At 42.0% G+C, this 23,509-nt stretch overlaps 1 protein-coding gene across 1 annotated transcript; it reads right to left on the bottom strand.

Moving 5' to 3' along the window:
• Nucleotides 1–7,625: 7,625 nt before the first annotated feature.
• LOC308102893 (apolipoprotein B-100-like) lies at nt 7,626–22,813 on the bottom strand (the record flags this gene model as incomplete). The annotated part of the gene is made up of 27 exons (XM_080452747.1): nt 7,626–8,624; nt 8,759–8,945; nt 9,146–9,257; nt 9,385–14,775; nt 14,887–15,251; nt 15,367–15,476; nt 15,846–16,009; nt 16,256–16,428; nt 16,568–16,772; nt 17,140–17,258; nt 17,374–17,553; nt 17,647–17,852; nt 17,973–18,140; nt 18,262–18,465; nt 18,569–18,748; nt 18,861–19,056; nt 19,164–19,375; nt 19,485–19,631; nt 19,721–19,829; nt 19,946–20,393; nt 20,506–20,591; nt 20,689–20,813; nt 20,941–21,093; nt 21,237–21,384; nt 21,545–21,690; nt 21,847–21,959; nt 22,762–22,813. The coding sequence occupies 27 exons, from the start codon at nt 22,811–22,813 to the stop codon at nt 7,626–7,628; spliced, it is 10,698 nt and encodes a 3,565-aa protein (XP_080308873.1).
• Between the last annotated feature and the right edge of the window lie 696 nt (nt 22,814–23,509).

Consider the following 23,509-nt stretch of genomic DNA (forward strand, 5'->3'; position numbering starts at 1 on the left):
CACACACACACACACACACACACACACACACACACACACACACACACACACACACACACACACACACACACACACACACACACACACGCACACACACACGTGTACTTATTTTAGATTAGAATCAGGCCCTTCAAATATGAGCAGTAGCCTCTATTCCTGGGGCAAAAATGTATTGCCCACAAACTAGCTTTCGTAACTTATATTTACATATGCTTTCTTGGCAATGCTTGGCTTGATTGAAATCAGTTTAGTTCATATCTCATATGGATAGTGCTGGATGTTCATCTCCCATTTTTTAAAATATCTCTTAAAACAACACATTGTCCATTGTGTGTAGCCAACATTTGCCTATCTATCAATGTTAATTTAACATATTAAATAAGCCCTTTTGGGAACAAAATACCCGATTAAAAAATCCACCAACTATTTTTCATAAATCTCAAAGCACTTGCCTCATGTTTACATGTAATGCATGTTTGACTCTTTCATGCTCACTAATTTGCGTGAAGCCGGTCAGGTCTGCGGTTGTTCAGGACCATTGATCCGACTGATACATGACCATATTTGGGCATACCATATATGGGCATTTACTGATGACATCAGGGATCTCCATATATGGGCAAAAAAGGGACACCGACAAATATACAGATAGACAGGTACAATGGGTACAATGGGTATTGCATAATCGGTTGGGGCATCGAACTTGCATCGTTCCCAACTTGCGGTTGCAACTCCCACAGTTGTTACAACTGAAACACCCATTAGGTGGAGCAGGCAGGAAATGTGTAGTAGGTTTGACCCAAGTCTGTTTTTCACCAAACTATTGCTGAGGTCTTTTTGCAAGTATCTTGGTATATCTTTAAAAGAATGACCAAAGTTTGGATCTGATCTCAATATGTGTCAGTGTCCTTTTATACTGTAGTAACTTTCAAACTTTTTGAAATCGTACTGAAATTAGACACACGCATGCCATAGATAGGCGGTGAAACCTTTTAATTTGATTTAGCATTCAGCAGGTCTTGCTGTGTCTGTTTATCTTTCTCTAAAGATTCTTCTAAGACCCTTCCATTGTAAACCCTATCAATGTTCCATTGATGTGCTGAACTTGGCCTTTGGTGTTGAATGTTTTTTTTAGGACAAAAGCCAAATGCCAGGGCAGGACGCCATCAAATAAAACAATGTTTTATTACAAAAATATATTAGTTAGTATAACTATCAGTGAAATAAATAAATAAGCTGTTTATTTCACAAAATATTAGTATTTACAAATTATTCATATTTGTAAAACTCCTGAGTCAAAAATTCATACATGCTCACACCTGGACTAATCTGAGTCAATGGATTATTTTATACATGGGGAGGGGGAGTTAAGAATTCAAGACTCTCAATAAAAGACACTGGTGTTTAAAAACCATACTGCCAGGAAAGAGGCAGAGGTCAGCTGGGGCAGTGTGGGCAAGGCACCAAAGCCACTGTGGCCTCAGGGCATAAATTATTTTGGAAGGGCAGAAGGCCAAACTGAGGGTGACGGTGGCCATGCCTTCATGGCCTCCATGAAGTTCCTGCCCTGATGTTGGTTATCACTATCCACTCTACAGAGGAAGTGGCTGTAAGGTATAGATTTGCTTTTAATGATACAATAAAGATTTCACACACTTTAAATTGAACATTTTAAGTATTTGTTGATCTTAAACACATATTTATCATGAAAATTGCTGTACAAACTGAAAAAAAATATAATCTCTTAAGGGTCAATGCATATACTGTAGCTTTGCTTTGAAATGTCATAGTAAGAGTGCTAGTTTTTACACATCTTCTGAACTATTTAAATAAATATAATATCTAATGATGTCAAACCATAAAAACAGAGTTGACACTGATGAGAAAAGAGTTGATGTGAATAATATCCAGAAGTTAAAATACAAAAACAATACAATTGTCTGCCTAATTTTAAACTAAAAAAAAACCCATTTTAATTATAAAAGAAATTACGGAATTCTAACAAATGTATCTGAATTACATATCTTTCATTAATAACTAAATAAATTACTAATTGATTTAAATAATCTATGACATATTACCCCAAATTTGGGGCAAGTTTTCAGGCTTTTGTGGCATCCCATCACTGAGTGGGCTGATTCTGAGGACATCATCAAAGAGTTACCGAAGTGATTTCTTCCCACTTTGGGGATACATGTGACTTTTCCATTTGTCTCAGCAAACGATTAACAGAGCTTGACATAACAGAATTTGACATTTTACACCATTTAATTCCTTAACTCCATAAATTTACAATTTAGGCATTTAGCAGACGCTCTTAATCCAGAGCGATTTACAGTAAGCAAGGAAAATACGAGGTAATACAGTACATCAAATGCATAGAAATAGTAATCTAGGATCATAGGTAGCCTAAACCAAGAACCTATCATCAGTCTAAACAGTATAATATCAAAAAAGATCAATAATATGTACATTAAAATTATACACACTATAGCAGGGGTCTTCAACGTTTTCAGGCCAAGGACCCCCTAGCTGAGAGAGAGATTAAGCAGGGACCCCCTCTATATTGTATAAAATTGTGTTTCAGATTTAACTCTTTTTTACTTGGACTGCTCTTTTTTCCCTTTACATCTATACCTCTTTGCCAAAAATAGCCGATCTACAAGCTCACAACGCCTCACAGCGCGAGGCGTTGTGAGCTTGTAGATCTGCTATTTTTGGCTAAAGTTCTCCTCAGAAAAGGGATGCTAAGGTTCAAGTGGTTAAGGTAAAAAAAAATCATATTACACAAAGACTTGGCGGACCCCCTGTAGTAACTCTGAGGACCCCCTAGGGGTCCCGGACCCCCTGTTGAAGACCCCTGCACTATAGGATGCCATGTCTACAAATGACGTGGCATCTGTCTACATAACATGCCATCTAAATTACATTTTAGCCTTTGCATAAGCCTGCAAGGTCATCAAGGCTAGGGCAAGTGCTACAGAAAGTGGAGTTTGAAGATTGGGAGTGAGTCTGCAGTTCTAACTGCAATGGGGAGCCAAACTGTGAAACCCAAGAGTCTGGGATGTGTGGAGCGTTGTCCCGGATGTTTTAGGGAAGGTTCTGACAGATTCCCTGTGTTAGCTGATCTGAGTGAGCGGGAGGGATTTTAGGGTTGGATCAGGCTTTGAAGATATGGGGGTGCCATACTTTTGGTTGCTTTGTAGGCCAACAGCAGTGTTTTGTACTCTGTGAGAGCAGTAACTGGGAGCCAAAGGAGGGAGCAGAGAAGGGGGGAGACATGTGAAACTTTTAGCTGGTTGAAGACCAAGCTCGCTGCGGCATTCTGGATCATTTGGAGGGGCTTAAGTGCAACATAAAAACAGATAACATATCTACAAACATGCCATGTCTGGCTTTTCCTGAAAAAGTATTGTATTAAATTTGATTAGACATTTACTGAAATGTCACAATAACAGACTTGACAAAATCTCCATCCACGTTGGTGTATCCTCAACATTTTGTATACAATAATGGGAGAAGAAGCATACCTCACTGCCTTCCAAATGTTTGTAGCCAGAGGAAATGACATCACTTGAATGTAGGTCACATCCTTTTAAAATCAGGGATTGTTTTTTTTGCCTTTTTTGTAACAGAATTGACCAGAATCTGGAGACAGCCACAAAGTCAATATTTTATTTACTAAAATACCATATAATACAGAATTTGTAAGTGTTAATAGAGTGAGCACAAAAAAAGAACATTGATTATTTGATTTTAATTTAAGTTCAATGTATGAATATGGAGCTGGAGACATGCAAAAAAGGGTGTTGGAGTCATTTAATCAATATTTTACATAAAAAGTGTACTTAAAATATACATCAAGCATAATTATTAGTGAAAGTTCAATCTAATTACAATTATTATCATTCAATGCAGATTTTTCATTTTGGGAATAAAAATTGGTTTATCTTGGAGACAAATGTACCTGCAGGTAGGAATTATGACATATGCATATTATTGGCATAATTTAAAGCACATGAGGAAAAAGATAAGGCCGTACTCTGAGAACAACAGGAAAAACTATAATATGGGGCATTAATGACTTCGTATTTTTGCAAGTCAACTTGTCGTTTGATGACGTCTCATCATCATATAAACACACAAACCATTGCGCAAGGGGTGTTCACGTGCAAAAGTTGCTATTTTCGGACACCAGCCTTATCCCTAAAACACCTGTGCTAGCCGTTAACTTATGCATATGTGGTTTTGGCGCTGAATAATAAAACCAATCACCGTGCCAGATGCTATTGCCTTTAAGAGAAGACTGCGCAAGCCATTATCCCCAATGCAATCTTACGCTGCTGCTGCACTGGGGCGCCGATATAGTTGGACACCATACACCAGACGTTTGCTTCATACGCTCTATCCTTTCATTGCCTTTCAATAAAACCATATTTGATAGACATAATTATCACCTACATGTTACTTATTATAAAGAATGTTATATTATTGTTATCAATTCATTATTTCCTGCGCAATGGATGAATAAAACTGTGTGATAAAGTGTATAATTTGGAGAGCATGGCATTGTCTTGCACAGCACAAATTGTCTTCTTTGAATAGACTATCATCTTATATGAACACAATTGACACATGGAATTGACACTCTCACTTCTGCTGATTATAGGACACAAGACCAGGAGACCTGGTTCTGCCAGACCCCTAGTGGTTGAAATCTGAATGGCTGGGTAGGAAAAGAGGGACAGACCGACTGACCGACCGACAGACCGACCGACAAAGCCTCCTGTAGGCCGACCCCCTGGGTCTGGCAAAAAGATTCTTTGAGAATTAGGAGAGAGGGAGACCTCGAATGTTGTGACGTTGTGCGCCCCGGCCTGACTACCAACATGTCCATTGCAGGTGTGCTCTACTAAACGACTTTGGCACAGTGGGTGGTTTTCATTATCATTAATCAGAGTTCTCTTAATGCTAATAGATTTTTTTTCTTCTTTTAAACGTTTTTTTATCCCACGATTTTGTAACCCTTTTTCACCCGGTGCCAATTATCTTAGTGATCCTGGGCGCTACACTCCCCCCGCCAGCCTAGGGAGCCCAGAGCCGAGCTCATGCCTCCTATCAATGCATGAGAGCCAACTGACTTTCTTATCACCTGACAGGGGGGAGTTTCCCCGGTAGGACGTAGCACGTGGAAGGAACACGTTATTCCAACCAGTTCCTTTCCCCTCCATTAGGCCCCCGGCTGTCATGGGGGAGGCGGTATAGCGACAGGATTACTACATGTTTTTGTGAGGGTATTACCTACCCTAGGAGACACGGGGTCGGGGAGAACATGCAAACTCCACACAGAGTAGGCCCTTTCGCCAACCCCACCTAGGGTATGGGCGCTGATGACGCGGAGGAGAAGACACGCCCCTAGCGCCAACAGCGTCCCCGGCGGGAATCGAAACCAGGACCTTCTAGCTGTGAGGCGACAGCGCTACCGACTGAATTACATATTTTAAACCATAATTTGTATTTAGTTTGGATTTAGGAGGACTTATGGAATTGACATTTTATGGTTGAGACACATCTGATAGCAATATTATTTAATGCATTTATCAAAAGATAGACGGCTTACAATAGCTGAAGCAGCTTTCCTTTTTTTTTAAACCAGGACGTTAGACAGGGGACCTTAGGATATAGCTAAGCCTGTTTATACCTGATTAAATTATGTTTTATAGAAATGTGACGGCATTGACAAAGATATCTTGGACACAACTTGAAAGGGTCAATATACACAAATAATTACTGCCCACCTTCGGTCAGGAACACAGTGCCGAACAAGTCTGAAATGCACCTCTCCTGACTTCACCTCCCATCCCCTTACCCGTGCCGTTAACCCTTGCCAGGGTTCTATTCAGTCATCCTACTTCCTATCATGCCTCTAATGGATTTTGAGGGAAATCAATTTAACTCTATTCCAATTAATGGTAATTAATAGCTACCATTTGAGCACATAACTGCTTTGCATTTGACTCATGTAATGGTAAAGATTAACTATTTAGAGTTGTGAAACAGTCAGCCATGAGTCCATATTTATAACATAATGCAATGTGATCATCAGACAGTCACCTATGAAGTGGTTCATATCGGACACCTGACAAGATATAAATTAGTATGCTAAAAGTTGATACTGCATTGAAGTAGATTGTTTTATCAAAGTAAACTTTTCACTGTAACCTGTAAGAAAGTCATTTTGTAACAGAAAGGTCTTGTGTTGTGAAGCAAGGACTCGGGCCTTCAGGCCTGGAAAATAGTCTTTTAAAGCAAGCTGTCATAGCTATCAAATGAATGCAGTTGTTTCATGTTTCATTTCAATTATCCAATGTTTGGTGACTCTTCGCTCACTTTACGAAGTCAGTATGGCACTCCGGTCAAAAAAGCTGCCGATCCCTGCTCTAGCCTGTCGACACTTGAATCTTAGTGCCAGCAATTGGTTTAATCAACTAATCAAGTAGCTTACTGTAATTGCTGGGAGTATATTTTACTTACTATCCATGTCATCATAACACTCTAATGCCTATTGCCCTGGTGTTGACAAATGTCCAACTATGAACTTTTGTGAGTAACATGAGATGAGAGTGTCTGCTAAATGTCAATATTGTCATTGTATTTTTTCATTATAAATATATACTGCAAACATTAAATGTCATGTCACATTTTGAACTGATGATGACAATGAGGTGATACAGTATTATGAACTCATGACAGCTTTGTCTGCAAATGCCAGTAAGATGCCAAATAAATGAGAGGTTCAATATTGTCCATCTTAGATTGGAATAAGGATACATATTTCATTTGACAAATATGCCAATGATTTTGAGTCATAACTTTTGATTAGGGATGATTTTCCAGTCTAAAAGGTAAAACTTGAATCAAAATTCAGTTTGAATAGTCTTTGGATTCCATTATATGGCAAAAAGAAATAGAAATAGTGTCAGAATTACTTTGTGTCATAGTTTGTTCAACAACTCAGTGTTATAAATAGAGTATTAGGTGTGTGATGTTGCCCCCTACTGTGCAAAGAAGGCAACTAAGAATAGTGCAATGTTTACATAATACAAACCACAGTACATGGTTTGCATTATGTTACATAGTACAAACCATTACTTAAGTGAGAATATGTGCAAGTAATGTGGATAATTATATATATGATAGATACACAATATAGGTTAAATCATGTATGACGTTGCTGCTTTTTCTAAACTGTAACCAAGCATACATTAGTGTTGGCAGTTGTAGGCTACTACAGAAACCCAAGAAGAGATAAATCTTGCTCCATAGCTAAATCTATGCAACATTGGTGAACGTCTGGTTCAATAAATACTGAAAATCTTTGGATTATAATAAAAGACACACACAAAATTAAATAGCAAACAGACTTTATTTAATACTCATATTGCATAATAGATAGGTAGATGTGGGACAGTTTTATCACTTCTGTTGATGTTATATACATGTTCTTATACTTGATATACTCAGCATTAGTACTGTTAGAATATTATTAAAAATATTGTTTCTAAATACAGCTGAATGGCCAACATTCTTGCTAGAATGATAGTGTTTTAGTCCTTGACACTCGCTCACTGGCGGAGGTAGAATGGAAGGTCGATCTCAAGCCTTCCTCCCTCAACCTTCACATACTCCTGGAACTCAGCGGGAGCCTGCTGCAGGAATTCAGAGACGGTTTTGCTTAACAGGCCCACCACAGATCTAACAACCTCCATGAGGTAATCAATGGTGCCATTCAAATGCTCCATATCCACAACGTTGTTGGCCTGATCCATGACCGTCTTCATCACAGTGACAAGGTTGACATAGTAAGCATTGATGTAGATGGCAACGGAATCAAGGATGTCAGACTTCAGACTCTTATCAACAAACTCTTGAGCTTTGTCAACAATGACCTTCAGGGTCTCACCCAGCTTCTCCAAGATCATATCCAGGCTCTCCATGTTCTTAACGAGATCCACAACCTGGTTAAGGAGGGACTTCACTGTATCTCTAAGCCGATCGATCATCTGGGCTCCGGACATGACATCACCGATGGGCATGGTGACCTGAATGTTGCTCAACATGTCGACCATGGCGTTGAAAGTGAGCTCAGCATTAACAAGCATCATCTGGATGGCCTTCTCTAGTACAGTGGCAATGGTACCGGTCAGTTTCTTGAGGACCTCAGGGAGAGTGGTCATCTCATCAGAGCCAGGCAGCTTGAACTGGGTTTCCCTCAGGAATTTGACAGCAGCATCCAGGAAGACCTGGACAGTCTTCTGGTATTGAACAACCGTGTTTCTGAAGAGAATGGACAGCTGGCTGAGGTCTGGGGACTGGCTGGTGACGGTGTAAGCTTCCTCAAGCAGATTGACGATGGCACTCTTCAGTCCGGTGACGTGTCCAATGAGCTGATACTTCTCACCAAAGTCGTTCAGGGTAGAGACGATGGCAGGGAGCCTCTCCTTTAGTCCATTGATCATGATTTCAGGGGCCTCCATGTTGAAGGCAACCTTTAGGTTCATCTTATCACCATCCTTTGCAGAAGCTCTAATAATGAAGATGTCCACATCATCCTCAGGTGCAGACTGGCAAAAAGAAAAAATAAATAAATTGAGTGCATTAGCCTTGCCTTACAATCTTGGTACGCAGAGGTAAGTGATGCAAACATCATGGCAATTTGTTTCATTATTCAGACAAATTATAAACATGATATACTCACAGCATAACGACCATAAAGTCTGGCATTCATCTGAGATGGCACTCTGCCCTGGAACTGAAGACCAAGGAAGCCAGCTGATGGGGTGGAGACAGAGGCACTAATACCATCTGTGAGGGCAGCATAGCGGAAGCTTGCATCAGTGAAGGTGGGGCTGGTGATGTCCATGTTCAAGGAGAGGCGGGAGTCACTGAATATAGAAATGGCAATTAGAAACTTTCTATTTTAAAGACAAGCTATCCATAATGAATGTTAAAACACTTAAGTAAGAACAAGTATGGAATATTTACCTTGTGAGAAACAATGTGTCAGTGTTTGAATTGTCTAGGAACAACTGAAATTGTCAACTACTTCTAAATCAGACAAAACGCATTAGACAAAAGTGGGTACCTCAGAGAGTAGGACAGGACATGCTGAATGTCCATGGTCAGGTCAGCATGGGTCAACACAGCCTTGCCAGTCAGGCTCAAGCCATCATTTTCATAGCTTACTGTGATGGCAGCTATGGAAGCAAAATGTTTTAAATTTAACATTTACATTTGAGACACTAAGTAATATGTATGTACTGTATGTATTTAATACAACACAACGGTGGCATCTAGTTTTATGAAGACAAAAAAAGCACTCACAATCAAGGTCATAATCCAAGATGATAAAGACTGAGGTAGCAGTGGACTTGAATATCACTTTGAAGACAGGGGCATCACCCTCCAACTCAGCTGCTAGGCTTGTGGTGTACACTGGAGTGACAATTTTGGCATTGGCAGAGATCTTCTGCTTTGGGGCTGTCAACTCAACAATGGTCTTCTCAAAGATGGTAAGATCACCCAGGCTGCTTGGCTGAGACATATCAATCTCAATATCAGCGGTCAAGGAAGAAGTAGGTGCAAGGTCCACTGTAGCCTGGACAATATGCTTTCCCTTAGTGTTGAAGTCAATGACATTTGCCTCGTTGTTGCTGGCAATCTTCAGCACTGCATACACTCGGCTAAGGGAGGCCTCAATAGCCAAGCTTTCATCCAGATCCATCTCCAGGAGCTTGATGTCACCCTGGTTGAATCTGGTGTTACCAAGAACCTTGATTGTGGAGCGAAGGCCATCAGCATTTAGGTACACATTAGCCTCATTGTTAAGTGCTGCCAAAAGTGGATATTCTTCAAAAACTGTGCCCTCAATATTTGCCATGGTGGTTGTTTCCATAGAAACATCCTCAAATGTTCCCTCCAGCTTCAGGCTGTGGTCTGCCTCTGCCTTTCCAACAGCCTTGATGATGGGCACATTGAAATCACCCTTCAGCTTCAAGGTGGACACAGCATTTGCCTTGGTCTTGGTGTCTACAACAAGGTTCTGGTTGGCCTCCAGGTGGAGGATGGGCAGGGCAATCTTGGCAACAGTAGCTACAGAGACTGCAGCTTCAAAAGTCTCAGGAATCACACTGATGGTGCTGTCATGGGTACCCTCAATATGGGGGTTCTCAAGGGACAGGGAGTTTGCCACCTTGATGCCTCTTCTGGTGGTCAGGCTGGTGGTGCCATCAAGCTTAGCCTTCAGGCTCTCAAACACAGAGGCGGTTGTTACTCCCAGACGGAACACAAGATCCTCCTCATTGTAGAGTCCAGCATTAAGATTCAGGTTGATAATGGCAGACTTAAGGGACAGCTCTGTGATCAGGTTACCTACAGAGGGAATCTGGATCAGACCCATCACATCAACAAGAGGGGCATAGGTGCTCTTCTGGTACACAATCTTGGTAGCGACATCAACATGCTGGTCTGTGGTGGTCAAGATGTTCTTCAGACCAGTAAGTTCGTATAAGTTCAGATCACTGATGGCTGGGGTGCGTAAGTTATAAAATGGCAGATTGAGCTCAGGGATGCTGATGGGGGTCGCCAGGAAGTCAAGATTAGCCTCACCATTTACATCAGCAAAGATACCAATCTCCTTCTCGTTGTTCTTCATGGTGACGCTGTAGGACAGTTTGTACTGATTGAGACGTGCCAGAGCAACAGTGTTGATCTTTTGGGTGTCAGGTTTGAAGGTAGCTGAGTAATCATTCTGGAGATCAAGTTTGGCAATCAGAGCATCATTGAATCCCAGCACAGTGTTTCCCTTGTTCTGGAAATCAAAGACAACCTCAACGGGACGGATGACAATGTTGACTGCATTAGACAGAATTCCACTGAGTGTGCCAACCAGCTCTGTGTCATGGGTTGCCTTCAGCTCAATCTTCATATCATAAAGGTTGACATTTCCAGATGCTACCAGAAGGCTGCTCTTGACAAGTGGGCCCTCTGCCTCAGAGCGGGCATCAAACTTGAAATAGCTGAGGGTGACAGAATCAGCGTTCAGGGTCTGTTTCATCTTCAGAAGAGCAGTGTCTGTATCGCTAGTGAATGTTAGCTTGGCAGTGTTGGGATTGATGGTGAAGAGCAGGTCACTCTTGTGGACTCCATCATGAGAGTTGAACTTGGCAGTGCCCTCATTTCCAACAGTCAGGGTAATGGTGGTTCCCTCCTGGCGTGCAACAGCCTTTTGGGTCAGAGAAGTTTCACTGGTGATGCCAATGATTGGGAAGTTAAGCATGTGAGAGTATGTGGTGTCACTAGTGCCAGACAAACCACCTGCAGTAGCAAAGAAGGCTTCATTCACAAGCTCGGCAGTGTAAGGTGAAGTGGTGACCTTCACTGTGGTCTTAGCTGAGGCCTGGGCTGAGAGGTCTTTAAGAGTTACAGATGCCTGGTGCTCAAGCTCAAGAACAGAGTGAGTAAACTTAAGGGTCTCAGCAACAATCACATGGCGTGTCTCTGGGACAGCAATGCGGGCTGTAGAATCCAGGTTGAAATTGAGGATCTCAAAGCTGGGAGATGTTGCCTGGGAGGTCACGAATGCTGTCACCTGAGGAGCATTCTCACCATCAACAGAACTCTGCAGCTCAGCAACATTTCTGATACTGTAGATGGGGGAGTTGACTCTCATCTCACCATACAGTTTTCCAAATCCTGGCACCATGAGCTCGGTAGGGATGTTTGGCAGCTTGAACTCAGGGATCTGGAGAGTCTCAATTAGCTTCTCAACTGGAACTGCAGGGATGACAGGGAATGAAAACTCTGGAAGGGTGATCTCAGGGAGTGAAATCACAGGGAGGTAGTTCATGTTCAGCTGCTCCAGGTAGTTCATGACAGTAGACAGAGCAAAGTTGACAAACTCTCTGATGGCTTCAAGTTTCTGGGGGATTTCGAGTGCCTTGATCAGCTCATTTACTTGAGAGGAATAAGCAGAAATCATCTGGTTGACCTCATCAGCAAAAGCATTGTAGTTGAAAGATTTAAGCTGCTGTACGATGGTATCAACGTAGACATTAATTTGCTCAATCGCTTGTTTAATTTCTGTGGCCTTCAGATAGTTGATGGCATTTTCCAGTACCTGCATGATCTTGCCAGGCGTGTCAATGGCCTTCAGGTTGTTAGCTAGAACTTGGACAGTTTCATCAATCTTGAATTGCTTGATGAGCTCCACAACCTTTTCCAAGATGGCCTCAACCTTCTGGTCAACTTCAAACTTGACAATCAACTCTCTGAGTCTAGCAATGAGTGTGTTGAATTTTCCAAGGATATCAAACTGTTGGATCAATTCTTTGAGAGTTTCAACTGTTGTACCAAAGAGGTTTGTTGGAAACTGTGCCATCAGTTCTTGAATGTAGGCATCCAGGTTGAGGGATGAAATGTAAGTTTTCAGCTGTTCAGCAAACTCAGTAATGTCAAAGCTGGCAATGAACTCCTTCAACTTGCTGACAACCATTTCTAGCTTAGCCTTGACATCAAACTGAACATCCAGATCACGAAGGAAGGAAAGGCTAGTTTCACTTAGCTTCTGCAAGTCAATCTGTTTGATGACCTCTTCAATGGCATCAACCACGGCAACAATCATATCCCTGATATTATACTCGTCAAGGAAGGTATTCAGCTCCTGGTTCAGTCTCTTGATGACATTCTCAGACAAGGTGCCACTTGCAATCATTTCCTTGGTAGCAGAAATAATGTCCTGTATGCGGGAAGCAACTTCAGTCAGGATTTTCTCAAGAACAACCTTCAGGTTCATCAGGGAGGCCTCCAGTTCTTCAATGGTGATAACATATTCCTGGGTGTAATCAATCAGGGTCTGCTTGAGCTGTGCTGCTTTGTCTTCAATATGCAGTTGGGAAACAAAGTCACTCACATACTGAGGAATAGCCTCGATCTTAGCCTTTATGTCTTCATTGTTGATGTAGTTTTGCAGTGCTTCTGCCATGCTCACAACCACGACCTTGATGTCTTCAAGGAGAGCTGGGAAATTCTCAATGAAAGGCAACATAATCATGTGGCTCTCAGTGCTCTTATCGTATTTAAGGAAGCCAGAGACGGAAAACTCCTGGTTTTCACTGGAATCTGTGTTGAGAAGGCTAGTAAGGAGGGTGTTTGACATCTCCAGTCCAAGCCTCTCTGCATTGTTGTAGGCATTAACTTCCTGGTTCAACGCATGGTTGTTCATCTTAGATTTCAGCATCATTGTGAACTTCTGTTCCTGAGGAGTCAGCAATGCATCCACTTTGTTGTCAACAGTGGTTTCAAGTGAGAATCCATTGTTCAGCTGCTGGGTCACTGAAGCTCTGCATTCATGTGAGGTGGCAAGAGCCAGGGGCTGTGCCCTAAGGAGGAACTTGCCATAGAGCTGGCCGCTCTGCTTGCCATACAGGGTCAGGTCACCATCAGCATTGAACATGGCATCAAGGTTGAAGTCGAAAGGAATGATGCTAGAACGGATGGCGTGATCATAGCGCATGGGCTGAGAGTTGAAGCGGGCATCATTGGTGAGCCTGGCAGCAAGACCAACAACTTCAAGCTCGGTGTTCTGGTTCATGTTGGTTCCAAAGACCTTTCCAGTAGTACTGCACTTAGCATTGGCAGTCATGTCAGCATAATTGATCTCATAAGTGTGCTTGATCTCCTCTTCACCATAGGTGGCTTTCAGGCTTCCAGTCAGGTCCATCTTGTAAAGCTCTGCCTTCAAGTGGGCCTCAGTGATAATGTTGGCTGCCAGCACTTTCAGGTTGTTATTCACATTTGCAGAAGCGGTGTAGGGCTTCAGGGCAATTGTAATGTCATGAGTATAAGTGGCATACTCACTGACGATGGCCTCAGCCTTGGTGTCGAAGTCAAGGCTAGAAAGAGTGATGGTCAGAGTGTTGGCATTATCGACCTTGATGTCATGCAGTTCAGCCTTGTTGATAATGGACAGCTCAGCCAAACCATCCTTGTTCATTTTCAGAGTAGTTTTCTGAACAGCCTCATTCTCAAGGAGCTTCACATTAGCATCACTGCTTAGAACCAGGCCATTGACATCAAGAGTGGCAGTAAGCAAGGAGTAGATGCGGTTTTCAGAGTTGTCAGCGTTGGTCTCCATCTTGATGATGACTTCATCTGTGCCAGCAGAGGCCTCAGCCAGGTTGCGTGCCTTCATGCCAAGTACAATAGCATTGGTATCGAATGTCAGGGCCAGTTTGTTGTCCTTGAAGGAAAGCTCTGCAGCTTGGGTCAGGATGTCCTCAAAAGCATTAGTGTTTGACACAACATTGAGCTCACCATTGACAAATGTGGCTGCAATGGTGTTCTGAGCCTTAAGAATGGTGGTATCAATCTTCAGAGAGGAGTCAATCTTTGCTTCTGGCCTGAATGGGAAGATGGTGAAAGCCTGGGTAGAAATGGTGTTGCCATAGATGGGTCCAGCTTTGATGGATCCCTCAAGGTTGCTATCAGCAGAAAGTTCTTCAGCATTGAAGCCAACTGTGCCAGTGTGTTCTAGCTCAATAAGCAGGCCAAGAGGACTTGTTGCTACAATCTTGCTGCTGGACTTGACACTGATTTTGTCAGCGAAGGTTCCAACTTCCATGACGCTCACACTGGCTTCAAGAAGTTTATGGGTCACAGCAGCTTTCATTTGGGCCTTGAGAGAATCAGTTGGAGTGCCAACCAGCAATCCAGAGCCTGAAACAGGGAATACAGTGCATTTGTGAGTATCAGACAACAACTGAAAATCAAGCTTTTAGTTATCTTTTATTGCTGATTTCCTGAATCATTCTTAAAGAAAATCTTTACCTTCCACCTTGAGGGACAAGATGTCTACTGGGGAAGTTCCCTGCATCTCAAACTTGGCTGAGTAGCTTGGTGTTTCATCAGCGTCTTTTCCGAGAGCCGCAGAGACCTCTAATTCATACAGGTTGGTGCTTGCTTTAGCTGAAACCTCAGCCTTTCCAAAGAGGGGAACAGAAATGGTCTCAGGGACAACCAGCTCTGGGAGGGGAATTTCAATGGAGGCAACCTCCAGGCCAAACTGGGGCAGTGACAGGCTTGGGGTGGCCAGGGCAGGTGGGAAGTGCAGGTCAGCTGTTGTTGACTTTCCTCCAAGAGGGATGGCGATGAGGAAGCGTTCATTGTTGAAGTTGTAAGCAGCCTTGGCCTCACTGCCAAAATAATGTAATATATAACATTATATGAACACATCTTTATTCATACTCTCGTGGCTGGCTATTAAAATGTGTCAATTTATATTTTTGGCCCAAAATTCTTTTTACTTACGCATTGAAGAAAAGTTTCTCTGGCATTGTAATTTCAGGCATGGCAGGTATCCTTATGTAAGTGATGTATGGGATATCAGAAACATATTTGTCCATGTAGTTGTTGGTTGCCTAAAAGAACACATTAGTACAACTTATTAATTGCTTATTTGAAAAAGTTGTATTTAAACTGACAAACTACCTGGAGAAAGCTTGGGACTTGAGGAAAAAAGCGTTGTACAGCCAGTAGGGGATATGTACTTTATGTTATGTTTTGTTCGGTCAGTATTTGTTGTATATGATCAGCAATACCGGTAACCAGGGTATAAAATAATGTTGAAAATTGTAACTGTCTGAAAAGGTGTCATATAATGCCATTAACGGTGGGCCACAAGGTGGCATGACACTTACATAAAATTATTAATTAATTCAGTACAATTTGTTAAACATATCCATTCATGTTGAAGTGAAGGATAAAGGGTTATGTGGGTAAGGCATTACCTCCACAGACTTGGTGAGGAGTTGACGGACCTTCATTTCAGTCTGTCCAACCTGCATATCAAGAACTTCATTGATAATCCTCTCAAATGCCTCAGCATTGGGGAGAAGTTTCTGGATCTGAGAGTTCATCTCAGACTTGACCTCAGCCTCAAGCTTGCTGTCATCTAAAAACAGTTCTTTATGTTAGTTTCACATAGAATAATGTAAGGTGTTACAAAAAGAAGATGCAAGATGCATTTTGCAGTTAAATAATAAATTGATATTTGGGGTGAGTGATTCAGGAAAGCAAAATTGGTTCACGGTAAGAACCCAAGGTAACAGCTGTGATTAATAGAAAATCTATTTGGGTGCAATAGTAGAACATAACAGAGGATTCTATGACACAGAGAAATGTAATAATCATATCCTACCATATTTCAAGGCAATCTTCTGCAGTGAGGTGGTCTCTGGGAGCTTGATGTCACTTGTGAGCTCTAATTCCAGTGTCTCACCACGCTTCAGGTTGGCTCTGAGGGTGGCATCAGCCTTCATCAAGGGAACCAGAAACTGGAGCTGCAGCATAGCTTCCTCCATCGTTGCCACCCTAAGAAGAGGAAACCTATGAGTTAATGGTCTCACACCAAACATTGATACAGTATACTGATAATATATAATATTTAACATTCTGAACATGACACATTTTGTTTGATTTGAACAAGTTCATGTTTTGATTGATTTCTTACTTGGCGAGGGCAACCAGTGAGAGCTGAGGGATGTTCTTGTTGATCAGGTCAAAGGAGACTGCGTAAGCTCCATTACCCTTGGTGTTGGCGTCAACGACACCCAGCCTGAATCCAGCCTCCAGGTCGTAGTCAGGGATCTGGAAGTCAGTAGTGAGGACATTCTGCTTCCTGTTGTACTTCACAGTTGCTGTGGCCTCACCAGCACCTGGTAATGGTAATGAATGATAGGTAATTACATGCAGTTATAATGAAGTTCATGACAAATTGTGTAGAGTATGTACCTATCAATCAGCATTCAATATCAGTTGCAAATATTGCCGTAGTAGCGAGTAGTTATACATTGCTTTTTTTAGGTTTGACTATGTAGACTAAAGGTATATTGCTCTACATGTTGACGTAATAGTAAGGGAAATCCTTGTCGAATATTTTTTTTAATGAATCTTCTTAGTGTTGTTCCAGATGAAACTGTGCCTGCACTGTAAGCGCCACATTTCAACAGCTCCAATGTCAGAGAAATTCCATATCATGTATTTAATGTAGTTTTGAAATAATTATTTGCTAAATCTTGTTACCTTCCGCCATCAGGACCATTTTCACGGTGTCAACCGTCTCATCCTCTGTGACGAGCTCATAGGTGAAGGTAGCAGAGTATTCAGTCACCTCACCAGTAGGATGGAGCTCCACAGCCAACCTGAGTGGTAGATCCATTTATGATTAGATTTGACTTAAATACAATACAATTTAAAAGGCATTCCATTCATAAATGCTGTCTTTAGCGCTTTACAAGTTTCAGGGCTTTCACTTACTTGCTGTCTCCGGTGAAGGGGAAGTAGGGGGTCTCATAATTGTAAGCATCAGTGTACATCAGGGAAGTGCAGTACTTCATTCCAGCGAAGAAGGGAGTGCACTCACTGACATCAACCTTGTCCTCCACCATAGGGGGGATAGTTTTAATCTCAGCACCATTCACTGCCACAAAGGTGTTTCTGTAATTGAGATAGAAGAAAGTTTGGATTGTTGCATTTATAGATATTAGATTCCATATAGACTATTTGTGTAAATAGTCAGTTGAGGCTTACGTAATGCTGATGAGCTTGGTAGGATTCTTAGGAGCAGGCATGGTGAATTTCATTTCACCACTTCCCATGGAGATCTTGGCGCTCAATCCGCTCTCATGGAAGAGGTTGGTGTGCATCTCCAGTCCAGAGTCGACATACTCAGGAATGAAAGAGCCGATCTGAGTTGTAAACTCAATGCCAGCTGAAGGCATGAAGGCAATCTCGCTCTAGCGGGGGGAAAAAGTGGACAGCCAGCGATATGTTATGAGAGAGATACCATATGGAATGGTACATTTCATTATTATTCTACACATTCTTACACTTTGTGAAAATGAGATGATTTTTACCATGTCACGGGCAATGTTGAGTCCACCCTTGATACCAGGAGTGAAGGTACCAGACAGTGCAATCCTCAGAGGCACACCAGTAGCAGTGGGCAGGAAGAACTCATTGTCCATGAAGATGTAGTGAGCGAAGACTTCATTGTCAGCTTTAGTCATCAGTCCCTTCATCAACTGTCAGAAATAACAATAGATATTGTTGTAAATTTCCCAAATTCGAAAGTCAGTTCAACTGTGTCAAATATTAAATGAATCACACAATTCTTTATAGTTTTTTTTTAATTTTTTTACGTACATCCATGGGGAGCATCTTGAGCATGTTATCAATCATCATGGCAGCAGAGTAGGCCATCGCCTCCATGTCACTGGTCTTGAGGTATCCCAGCTCATTTCCCAGGAGTCTCAGGTAAACCATAGCCTCAGGGGTCTGCTGGGCTTTCAGTTCGGTCACCAGTTTGTTAAGGTTGCGTCCGATTTCTCTCATGATGTTCTGGGTGGTCTAAAGATATAAAAATAATGAGATGATGATTTATGAGTACTTTGTAGAAATAATTCAAAGTAATAAGTACATTATCAAACATCCAAACACCTTTGTGACTTACCTCTCTCTTTCTTCTGTCGTTCCTGAGAGCAGGGAGCAGGTTCTTCAGGACCAGGCTGACCTCCTGGGGCATTTTGTCAGAGACAAAGTACATTGTCTTCAGCACTGTGTCTGGGAAGAATCCGTGTTCTCCAAACAGGGCCTCAACAGTTGGCTCAAGTCCAGTGCCCTCCATGCCGATCTGGAAATGTAAGAATGTACATTTTTAGTGTGACAATTGACAGGTGAGTTTGAATAATTGAGCAATCCATTATTATATATTACAAGGAAAGGCTTGGTTTTATCTACAGTACCTCCATCATGTCAATGTCATAGCCAAAGGCTTTCAGGGTCATCTCAAGCATGACCTCCTTGGGCAGATAGCTGGCACCCTCAAAGATCATGTTTCCCTCCACAGATCCAATCTTGTAGTTGCGAGAGAACTTGGCTGGGTCCATGACAGTTCCAATCTCATTACCTTGCAGGGCATCGAGAATCTTCTGTCTCAGCCTATAAGAAAGATAGATGTACTAATTAGAGGTAAGCATTAAATGAAAGACAAATTCCTCTTCTCCACAGCTCATGCTGCATATTCAATATTAAAAGGCTTCACTTACTCTTGTGTCTCGGGCTCAGTTGAAGACAAGATGTTGGTAACATGGGAGATGACAAAGCTCTTGGCTTGCTGGTCAGGTTCATTAGGCAGGGCAGCAGCCAGCTGGGCAAGTTCACTTGGCTGGGGGTCTTTCATCAGCACCAGGTAGGCAGCAACGCGCTTCTGCAGGGGGCTGGCACTGTCCAGAAGGACCTGCATGAGAACCTCTCTGCCCTGTGACAGAGAAATAAAACCATTTGAAAAAAGAAAATCATCACTAAATAAAAAAGAATTGTCTTCTGTGAAGTATACCAAAAGTAACTGTGAAAACAGTTTGACTTGCCTCCTCTGGGACAGGGGTCAGCCTGTAGGCCTGGATGGCAGCTTCCTGAACAGCAAGGGATGCAGCAGGCTGGTTCACACACTCGATCACAGCAGTCCTCAGGGCAGGACTGGCAGCGCCCATGGCTGCAGCCATGTTTCCAATAACCTAAGGTCAAGAAACTATATTGATGAGTGATCTGTCATCTACTATCTTTTAATGTATTAAGTATAAATCCATTAGAGATAACCACTCACCCTCAGAGTCATGAAGGCATTGTCACCAGTGCAGTCACCCAGCTGGGAGCCCATGAAACGAGCAACAGCATGGATTTCAGGGGTCAGTTTGCCTTCGGCTTTGTAGAACCTATTAAGGAATCACATTGTAGTGAATATTAATGTGGCAGTTGAGTTGTCTACTGTGTAACACTTAAGATTCTAAATATCTAGAGCAGATTAAGTATTCAAGTTGCGGTTGCTCACCTCTTGACAACATTGCTGAGGGCATACATGATGGGCTTGCTGGGCTTGTACTGAGCCATCTCCAGCATGTCATTGATCAGGAGGGGAGAGGGGTTGGACACCAGTCCCAGACCAAACACGGTGGCATCAACCTCAACAGCGGAGCTGTCGTAGGTCCTCAGGATCTGCATGATGGCACTGCTACACTCAGGGGTACCGCACTGGGCCAGAACCTGGTAACTCAGTGAACGGGACACCTCAAGAGCCTCGGGAATGGCAGAGCTCAGGGTCTCGATCTTCATTCCACGGACAACATTCACCAGCACGTGGAAGAGGTGGGCCCTCTTCTGGCCCTCGGTTTCAGGCAGATTAGCCAGTTCTCTCAGGAGACCCAGACCAGCATCCTTATCCTGGTTAACACTCCTGTCAGTAGGAGTCTCCATGTTCAGACCCTTGACATTGGCTTCATCTTCAGTAAACAGAGAGTAAATGCATTGTCAATGACAGTAAAAAAAAGAAAAAGACAAGAAAGAACATCCATAGATTAAAAAAAACAAGAACAAATGCAGAGATCTCCCTACCTAAGTCAAAGACTCGGTCGTTGTAAGCAGAAACCTCCAGCAAAGTCAGAGACTGCTTGCCAACATTGGTAACGCCATACTGTCCCCTATGGGCAGACAACACATAGTTAAAGACCTATTACAGATTTATACGCATACAAAATCATGGAAAGTGTGAGATAACTGTTACATGGTTTGACTTACTTGTGAGAGAAAGGAATCAGGATGTGGTTTTCAGTGCAGGCACCAGAGGTCATGTGCATGTTCTCATTGTCAAACTTGTAGTTGCAGGTCTGGGAGCTCCTGACCAGCTGGGCAAGAGGGTAGTGCTGCAAGTAGACAATTATTTGTATTAGCCTACTTCTCAGACTCGTGGTGGTATTGTTTGAAATCCACAGTGCATGCCTGCAATGCATTAACTAACAAGACAAGAACCACATTGCTTGGATGTCTTACCATGCCAGAGATCAGAGCCAGGGGGCTGGTCTGGTCTCTCATGGGCATGAATTTGTCACATTTGGACAGATCCCTGGTGAAGCTGACGTCAGTAGCAATGTCCTCTCGTGCGTTGACAGAGTAGGAGGTCCTGCATTTGCCATGGATGGTGGGCTGAAATGCAAGATTGTAGAGAAATATTTATATTAATCATAAGTTTATATTTTTTTCTCAGATTTCAGAAGTAATACTTTCACCAGTGGCATACTGAATACAAAATAAATAATAGGTATAAATTAAAGAGCAGTTTAATGTACCATGTTCTTGTTCTTTTCCTCCTCCAGCAGAGGCACAGCCAGGGCAGAGATGATACCTCTCTTGATGTTCAAGATTGTCATCGTCTCACCCTCCTCAGGGTACAGTTTGACATCGTACTCACCCTCAACCACAACCTTCAGAGGATATCTAAGAAGAAAAAGAGAGAAAGAGTCACTTGCTATGCTGTTTAACTTGAAAATAATGTAGCACTTTAAAAGTTTTGTATCACATGGACTCTTATTTTAACTTGAATAACAATCATGTTTTCATTCACGTAAAAAAAGTATGTGCTGCTGGCATAACCTACTTCTCCATTTCAGCAGCAAAGGCCTCAGAGCTGGGTGCAGGGGCGACCACAGCATTGCCTTCTGCATCCATGTCGACCACCTCACTCAGGCTACAGCCAGTGGTGCGGACGATGTAGTGGCACATCTGGGGCACGTCAATCTCGACCTGTGCAGGTGTAAATTAGCTTTTAGGATATTATGTTGAAATACTCTATTTAGCAACATGGAAACTTAACATGAAAACTAAAATGGTTATTTGGGGAAACTGAAACATATTGCATAAATAAAAGTGAGTATTATTTGCTTTTGGCATGTAATATACCTTGCAAGAGCCCTTGGGTCCATTGCGAAGATTTGAGGCACCGTTGATGGCATTCAGGGATTCAGCCTCATAAAGGTATTCATATTTGTTGAAGGCTTTGTACCTTTGGTTTACTGTTAAAAGATTATGATTTAAAATAACAGTCTAGAACACTGACAGCACAGCAAGACATTTCAGCAATGATCAATATTCAATCTGCAGTAACAGATTTCTTCAGACATAAAATATAGACTAAGAAATGTATTTCAAGGCTTTACATGGTTGTAGTTGACCAGTTAAAAAAGATGTAAACATTTGTACCATTATAAATCCACTCAACAACATAATCAATCACATGAACCTTTGTGCCCTATTCTGGGACATTAGGCAAAAATAGCAGATCCTCAAGATCCCAATGCGTCGCCATAAGATACATTGTGAACTTGTAGATCAACTATTTTCGGCAAAGAGATTTAGTGTAGAGGGGAAAAGGAGGGAGCCCAGCATGGACTCCGGCGGGACTCATGTCAACACACTGTATAAAAGGGTTTATGTGGTTAAATCTACAGTATGTGGATCTTGTTGAAAATATTGGAACTTACAAAGGCATGATCCCTCTTCTTGGGCATCTATAAGGAAAACACAAGTAGTTTCATTGAATAATGTGGCATAAAATCAGTAAAATATTTATATTAATATATCCCTATTTAGAAAAAATTATCTCAAGATATTGTTGATTTAATAAACATTTTTTAAGATCAAAAACGTCTGTTAATATTTAAAAAAACAATTAAAAGTTCGTATTTATCTCAAGATGATTTGTTGATTTAATAGTATTTTGAAGTATGAAAACTCAAAATGAAATTCTTAACAATTCACTATGAATACATGTGACATTAACTGCAATGTTTGAAGCAATTACAAAAAAATACTTACATGCCAAGGCAAGTGTGCTTAAAAGCAACAGGCAGAGCTTTGAATCCACCATGATGGGTTCGTTGAAGCTCTCTCCTTATGGGATAGGCGAGTACTCGACTGAGACTGAGGTCTTGGTCTCAGCAGAGGTCTTTTATACCCAAGGTGTTCCATACGAAGGGGAGATGGGAGTTACAGACAGTACTGCTCCAGATCCAAAGTCCACCCTATACGTATGTGTGGAGGGACAAAGGCAATGAGTACATTATTCTCTCTCACACGCACGCACGCACGCACGCACGCACGCACGCACGCACGCACGCACGCACGCACGCACGCACGCACGCACACACACACACACACACACACACACACACACACACACACACACACACACACACACACACACACACACACACACACACACACCTGCTGCACTTTTGACCATAATCTGTTCTTTTATTGTCCTCCACACTTTTTGCACATGTCTACCTTTACACTGATTATTTACACACATCCTCATACATTTTTATGTATAGGCTACTGTACATTGGATAAAAAGCACACTGTGTATTTGCACCTGCAGTATATTTGACATTTGATAATTATTTATTTAAAGGTAGGGTAAGGGTTTTGTTAAAATAAGTGTTAAATGAGTGTTAAATAAGTCATTGCTCTATCTAGACTAGAGTATTTTGTTCAGTAACGAGTCTCCATGTCTCTCCACCTCTTTATATTAATATTTTCCTCCCGGACACACATTCCGAGT

Source organism: Gymnoscopelus braueri (genome assembly GCF_963280865.1).
Source record: "Gymnoscopelus braueri genome assembly, chromosome: 16".
NCBI lineage: Eukaryota > Metazoa > Chordata > Actinopteri > Myctophiformes > Myctophidae > Gymnoscopelus > Gymnoscopelus braueri.